This window comes from Saccostrea echinata, unplaced genomic scaffold (genome assembly GCF_033153115.1).
Source record: "Saccostrea echinata isolate AGI-Se365-2 ecotype Australia unplaced genomic scaffold, CSIRO_AGI_Sech_v1 ptg000025l, whole genome shotgun sequence".
NCBI classification, from domain to species: domain Eukaryota; kingdom Metazoa; phylum Mollusca; class Bivalvia; order Ostreida; family Ostreidae; genus Saccostrea; species Saccostrea echinata.
This window is the reverse complement of record NW_026889774.1, coordinates 27,364,390-27,371,757: the sequence shown is the minus strand read 5'-3', so window position 1 is coordinate 27,371,757 and position 7,368 is coordinate 27,364,390. Positions and strand designations below refer to the sequence as shown.

The window sequence follows — 7,368 nt, the reverse complement described above, 5'->3', positions numbered from 1 at the left end:
TGTCAGATTTTGCTCTGCAAGATACTAGTATGCTGAAATTATGTGCAATTTAATTATAAATCATTTCTTTTGCAAAATTATTTGTGTGAATTAAAGCAGATTTTTATATGAGCGACTAGAGGGATGATAAATCTATTGCCAGTGACATAAAAATGTGTCCTTATCTTGACTAAAGGACAACAATTATAACTTTACGAATGGCACTTTCCCACAGGCACTTGTTTCTGTGATAATTTTTTTACCCATAGTAAAATAATATCTTACTCCAAGTTACATGGAGGAACCCCTCCCCGGAATCGCAGTCATGTATACACTTTGAATTCAGAGAAAATGCACTGGCAAACTGTTTATTACCATTCTCTCTATGATGATTTATCTACAAAGCCATGGTATGCTTGTCTTTATTTTCTACCTCTTTGGGGTAAAAAAAAATTCAGTGTCTGTGCACTTTCCATATTTCTTTTTATGCCTTGACATGAATACAGTGTTGGCATCAGGCTCTTAGCAACGGTTTCCAAAGAGGGACATCCCAAAAAATCTGACAAGTAAGAAAAAAATCCTTAACTGCCCAAATCCTGGAATTTGCCAGTTCTCGACCTCACAGCAACTAAAAATTTAGGGGTGGGCACCAGCATCTAAATGAAAATTTACTATACCTAAATACATGTACTATACTCAAAAAAGGCCCCCCTCCACCCTCCCGCGTTCTACGGGCCTAAGAATATAGTGTTTGTTATGTCTATCTTCTGTCCTTTGCATCCAGCACAGTTTCAAAGAAACTGTTCGATATTTTAACCAAAATTCATACACTGATACATATAGATGAAGATGAAGCTGTGGCATAATTTTCTAACCTTGACCTCCCCTGTGACCTTGACCTCACAATTCCCTATTTTTATTTAGCTCAGTTCCAAAGGTAAGATTCAGTCTAAGAATATTTTTATCAAAATTTATATGCTGATATACATGTATTATGGTGGGAAGTATTCAACTGTGTCATGGTTTTATAACCTTGACCTTGATTATGACCTTGACCTCACTACATTTTTTTAATTAAAAGAATATTAATTATTTTGCATGTAGCATAATTTAGAAGATTTTCATCCAATTTTAAAATACTGATACATATTTGTGGGAACTATTCCTTACGGTTCTGACCTTCCCCTGACCTCTTACATAACTACTAAAGATTTTTGTTTACTCAAACTTTATGTACTGATACAAATTGGTAAGAGCTATTCGACTGTGTCATAATTTTCTGATCCTTATTTTTTGTATGGTTTTCACCTTCCCTGACCTTCAACTTTACCTTTGAAGAATTTTTAATCGAACTCAATATACTAAGAAAGATACTCGTGAGAGCAATTCAACTGCGTCATCATTTTTTACCTTGACTTATCTAATGACCTTGCCCTCACTATTCCTTCATTTTGCACTTACTTGAGATTTAGGGGGAAAAAAGTGTTAAAAAATATTTTCATTAAACTTTGTATACTAATACAAATTGATGAGAGCGATTAAAATGTATCGTATTTATTTTAGGGGGGGGGGGGGGGCATTCATGTCCTATGGACATATTTCTAGTTTTGTTTTAATTTTGTGTTTTAGCAAGACCGAAGGAATTTTGGGGAAAAGTGTGAAGTACTTATCTAGAGGGACATTTTTTAACTGACTACAATTTTGAATTTATTTGCAAAGAGAGGAAGTTTCATCTTTTGTGAGAATTCTAGTGCTATATTGTGTAACATCTTGATCAATTTCTACATTAAAACATTCCTTATAATTTTCTAGCACAAAGGATTTCTGTAATTATTTAATGAGAATAATTAATTAACTTCCTGATCCGTTGTTAAATGTGGATAATTCTGTGGATTAATGATTGATTGAATGTTGTTTTACGTCCCATTCGAGAATTTTTCACTCATATAGAGACGTCACCATATACCGGAGAAGGGTTTCAAATTTTGACCTTTACTCGGCACTCAGGGCCATTGAGCAGTGAGGGATTTTTATCGTGCCAACGCCTGCCGTGACACGGGACCTCGGTTTTTAAGGTCCCATCCGAAGGATCCCTGTGGATTAATTAATGAACGAAGACACGAACAACTTTCGGTTATCAGTGATGCATGATAATTTATTCAACCTCGGGCGTCTATATACAAATGTTAAATGAAATCTTTTTTTTGTTTTGTCCTGAAAACAAATAAAGCAGAAAGTTAATGAAGAGATACAATATACGATATCTATAAATAATCCTCAAAATGTGCAAATGAAATTGACCCATGTTTAATCAAAATCTATTTCTCACTTGAGAAATAAGTAAATATAGGAAGTATATTTGACTTGAAATATATTTTATGAAAGTCTTAAATATGTGATCAAAGACGTAGATTTCCTTTTTTTATTTTAGATACTTCAGTATGTGTATCGAATTGATTGATATTCGGTTTTATATTTACCTTACACCGGACTGTCTAGAAGACCGGTTTATATTCACGTCCTCCATCTAGTCCTCCGTAAGTGGAAAATCTATAACTATATCCGGGGCTGGAATATTGTCGCCTGACTGTGGTAACTTGTGGTCCGTAATATGTACGGGGAAAACGATACGTCCTCCGGAAGGAATATGAGGAAGGAAAGCCTGTGGTTCGTCTTAAAACTGATGCGGAACTGAACCCGGGAATATAATCCCCTGATTCGAGGTAATCTAAGCCTGAACTGCCGGAGCCACGAAGGTAATCTAAGCTTGAACTGCCGGACAAGGATCCGAAGCCAGTTTCCCCTGCGACCGATCCGACATCGGAGAAATCGCCACCAAATCTGGGTCCGCTGTCGTAAAATCTCTCCCGGTATACTGAACTCCCGCCACTTCGGAGAGGGTTATATTCGTCTAATATGTCTGAATAGCCGCTCGTGTAGGGTCCTGGAAAATCACTATAAGCAGTGGTGGAGGATGAAAACCCTGAATAAGGTACGAGATTACCAACCCTGGACGATGAGGAAGTTGGGAAAAAATCCGATCCAGCGTCCGAATCTGAAAGGCCGGCGGCTGCTGAACTTGAAGGGCCGACGGGTAATGAACCACCTCCTGAAAGGCCGGCGGCTAATGAACCACCTCCTGAAAGGCCGGAACCACTACCAACCAGTTCTGTTGGCAACGAAAAATCACCGGATCCTGGTCCATTTGATCCAAGTGGTCCACCTGGTCCTGCTGGCCCTAACCCAGGTCCATCCACTGGTCCGATATCGGATCCAGAATCAAAAGGTATGGGTGCAGCGGATGGACCACTTACATCAACACCTCGGTATAATTCTTCGTAACCAATACTTGGTCCTATACCTGAGGTAGAGCTTCTAACAAATGTGCTGTCTAGATCACGCGGGTATCCAGGTGGTGCAGCTACATTGGGGCCAGACCCAGCAGGTCCAACAAAAGCGGGTCGTAATCCAGCAGGTACAACATAATCTGGTCCTACTGGTGCAGCAAATGGCCCATCATAATCAGGACCACTGTATAGCTCTTGATAGGTTAAGCTCGATCCACCAGGCAGCGTTGAACTTCGAACAAAGGTGCTGTCTAGACCAGATCCAATAGGGGAATCTCCAAAGTATACACCTCCTTGAGAGAGGGATGATCGCCTGAGAGCAGCGATGTCGTACACCGAGTAAACTCGAAGTCCCCTAGATCGAAGTATTCTGGCCACTAGCTCAGAGTATTGGTTTTGGTATCCGGGAACAAACCTTGTACCAAGGTCGATAACCCTAGGAGGGTTACCGAAAACTGACGCGGCAAGGAGAAGTAGCACGCAGAACCGCATATTGGTCGTCTGAAATGAGAGTCGAAAGGTTTTTATGGTACAAAATGTTAAGAATTTTTTTTCCTAGTCTATAATGATCATCTGCAAAAATATAGTACAGAACGGTGATATACAAGTAGAGATAGAATATATATGAGTGCCTATAGTCCTGGTATTTGAAAATTAATGTAATTTAAGGGCCGAGAAATGTGGCGAGTTAGGGTACCGAGTATCTTTGAAGCCAAGATGATTTTCGACTACCTAATCAATACATAGGGCCCAAGGAGGGTGTGACCGGTCAACAGGGGATGTTTACTCCTCCAAGACACCTGATCTCACCTCTGGAATTTCCAGGGGTCCGTGTTTTATGCCCATTTCACAGAATTCTATTGTTTATAGATTTTTCGAGATCGATCACTGATCGTTTTCTTCACCGTTTTCATCTTGTAGACAGATGTACACGTAGAATTTTGTCAGGGAAATGTATTGACGGCATTAGCTGTAGTGTTGAGCGAAGACTTTCCCGATGTGATGCAGGGAGTCTTTATTTTCATTTTTTTACCTGTCTTCCATCCAACTTCAAGTTTTTTTTAGAATTATCGAAATAATTTAAATTCTGGTTATACTTTAAATGCATGTAGTCCATGCTTCCTTGGGTATCTACATGTATATCTATATTAGAAACAAGAATTTTTTGAGACCTTTAAAGTCATATATATGGAAATCTCTTTTTAAAAGTTATGTTCTCATTGTATTATTCATGTCGGTGACCAAAAATATTGAGGCTTAATTCATCGTGAAATATATATATTTTAAGGCCATTGCTTTTAATAAGACTCACTAATCATAATTTGAGCCGAAAATTCAGATATTATCTCCATTAAAAGGAAAATGAAATCTAACTGAAGTGAAAGTTAAGGTAATGGATATTGTTGTAGCTTAAAGAATACGCAAATTAAACTGTAAGCACCCTCACCAAAAGCGAAAGTAGAACAATTCTTGAATAAAAGAAAAAATGTAACCATATCGAAACTTACCCGGTGCCCTGGCAAATGTGGGATTTCTCGCAGAAGTGGACAAAAGATTTTGTTCTTTTGAAATGGATTTTATATCGTAGCCACACCCTCTTACTGTTGAGGTAAACGTCAATCATCAGACAGTAACCAATAGAATAGTGGTCCTTTTGTCCAGGCCTATTCAAAACAATTTAAATGCATTGTCGTTTCTGCAAAAAATCCTCGATAACAAATGTGCGGTGACCCAAAGATGGTTAATTGAGAAATCCATTATCATGCTTTTTGGTTACGATGCACCAATGAACAAAAGCCATTGATATTTCTTAATTTTAAAAGTACTGAATCTTCATCAATTCATATAGCACTGAATCACTTTTAGGGAAATGACGTAAAACTTTTTTTTCCTCCTATTCCTTCAAGTTTGCTCAAAATAATTAGTGAAAAAGTGGGAAATCTTCCTTTTTCATAATTTTCTTGATGAATGTAAGAAATGGACTAAATAGTTGATGGATAGGTATCATATTGATCAACGTTAGACCACGTACAACGTACAATAGTACGTTCTACGTACAATAGATTCAAAAAGTATAGAAGTCACCTATCAAGTAGATGCAGTAAGAACAGTTTTTACAGAAGATCCACATAGTATAGAGGTCACCTTGTCAGGTAGATGCAGTAAGAACAGTTTCTACAGTAGATTCACAAGTACAAAGGTCACCTTCTCAGCAGGATGGAACTTTTCGTCCTCAACACATTATAAAAAGGATATTTGTTACAGTCGGTTACTATGACAAGTTATGAAGAGCCTTATTTATACGCACGTATACTACAGCAATTCCTCAGAGTACGACTGCAATTGAGTCGGTAAATACAGCTCTGTTTTTAGTCATCAAAGCGTTTGGTATAAAGGATGTCCTTTGTACGCCAGACTCTTGGTGTGTTCGACCGACCTAAAAATAGAGTGTATTCGTGGCTCTCCTGAAAACTTCGAACTTAAGATGATGTTCTTTCATAAATGTCATATATCAAAGGTCAAGGCCATTGTTACAGTGGGTCAGCTATCCTGTTCTTTCAGTTTTACTCAAGAATCACCAAAAAATGGATACTTCAGACATAACTTGTATTTTTGCATTAAAGTTTCACTAGTGACTTATGGTCATTTCTCTTGGTAAATTCGTTATATCTTTCTATTAGAGATGTTTCTGAATATGAAACTAATCCGAATCTGAAAATGAATATGAAACGAATCTGAATCGGAGGAATCTCGATCCCGATTTGAAAATTAATACATGTATACATGATATCAAAATTATACATTGAGAATATGATTAATGATCTCTTTCCTTTGGTACATTAATCTGTAACCTGTATAAAAATATTATAATGTGTTTGACATATATTGGAAGTAATAAGTCCATGATTTATATCGTATATGGATGTTATCTTTGTACACGTATATTACTTGTAGCAATGTGGAAATTTATGAAGTAAGCTAGATTTATTCTCTTCTTGGACTAAGAAGTGTGTTTGAAATGTCAAGAATGAACCAGGAATTTTGAATAGGGTGGGAGGGGGACATACTAATAAACTCCTAGAGGGAAATAAATAATCACAATATTTCTCCGACTAGGACTCGGATATTTTTTGACCCAAAAAAAAAAAATCCCAATTCTCTCCAGACATGAAAAAATCTATCTGTGTATGTGGGCTTAAGTAATTCTCTTTGACCGACTTACAAGGGGTCTTTTTTTCCCAGGGGAGGACCAGAGGGGGGGGGGGGGCTGGCAAGTTCATCTTTGCTTACTCTATTACATACAATTTAATAACTCTAAAAAATCATTAAATTGGGGGTGAGGGATTGACTACTTTGAAACCTTCCACCACTTGATCGCTACTGAACGGCCTCTCAGTTCAAGTCGTCGAAGTTAATGGTATGACATCAGGCCCGTAAGAATTGGGGGAGACATGGAGGCCAGCCCCCCTCCTATTAATTGTCCCATTATATACTACACAATATAATCAAATCGAGATCATCAAAAATACGGTTATTTGTGTCCTCATATAAAAAAATTGTAGACTTTTGTTTTATGTTCGTTAAAAAAATGTTCAGTTGCGATGCATTCCAGTACTGTAATTGACTCCTACAGATCATATATGTTACATACTATATGTACTATTAATAAGTGTTTTTGATAAATACGAAACCTGTAAGTTTTGTATTATTGCATTTTTCAACTCACTAGATGTTCATTCCTTGCGGGAATCGTGTTCCGTTGTCAGAAAATGAAGACAGGAGGAGGCAGGCAAAAATCTTTGAGATGTAGGAGACAAACTCAACGTTTTACTTCTCACTTTAATAAGCTACATCTTTCGCCAATCGAGGAAATTTTCTGAGAAATGAAAGGAAACCTTAAAACTAGAAAATGTCAATCGCCAAAAAAATTGCCTGCGGAAAGTGGCCAAGGGGTGGCTTAAAAAAGTTATTTATCGGACATAATTTTCAATTACATTTAAATATAAAAAATGGCTCGTATGTATGCATTTACACAGAATAT

At 37.3% G+C, this 7,368-nt stretch overlaps 1 protein-coding gene across 3 annotated transcripts; it reads right to left on the bottom strand.

The window, feature by feature from the left end:
- Nucleotides 1-2,434: 2,434 nt before the first annotated feature.
- On the bottom strand, nucleotides 2,435-4,933 carry LOC133192283 (spidroin-2-like). 3 transcript variants are annotated; one of them, XM_061328296.1, is made up of 3 exons: nucleotides 4,835-4,933; nucleotides 3,086-3,827; nucleotides 2,435-3,034 (listed from the first exon to the last, which is right to left on the bottom strand). In XM_061328296.1, the coding sequence occupies exons 2-3, from the start codon at nucleotides 3,816-3,818 to the stop codon at nucleotides 2,475-2,477; spliced, it is 1,293 nt and encodes a 430-aa protein (XP_061184280.1). In that variant the 5' UTR covers nucleotides 3,819-3,827; nucleotides 4,835-4,933; the 3' UTR covers nucleotides 2,435-2,474. The 3 variants fall into 3 exon arrangements, with proteins under 3 accessions (XP_061184280.1, XP_061184279.1, XP_061184278.1); XM_061328295.1 differs by having other exon boundaries at nucleotides 2,435-3,085; nucleotides 3,116-3,827; XM_061328294.1 differs by having other exon boundaries at nucleotides 2,435-3,827.
- Nucleotides 4,934-7,368: the final 2,435 nt, after the last annotated feature.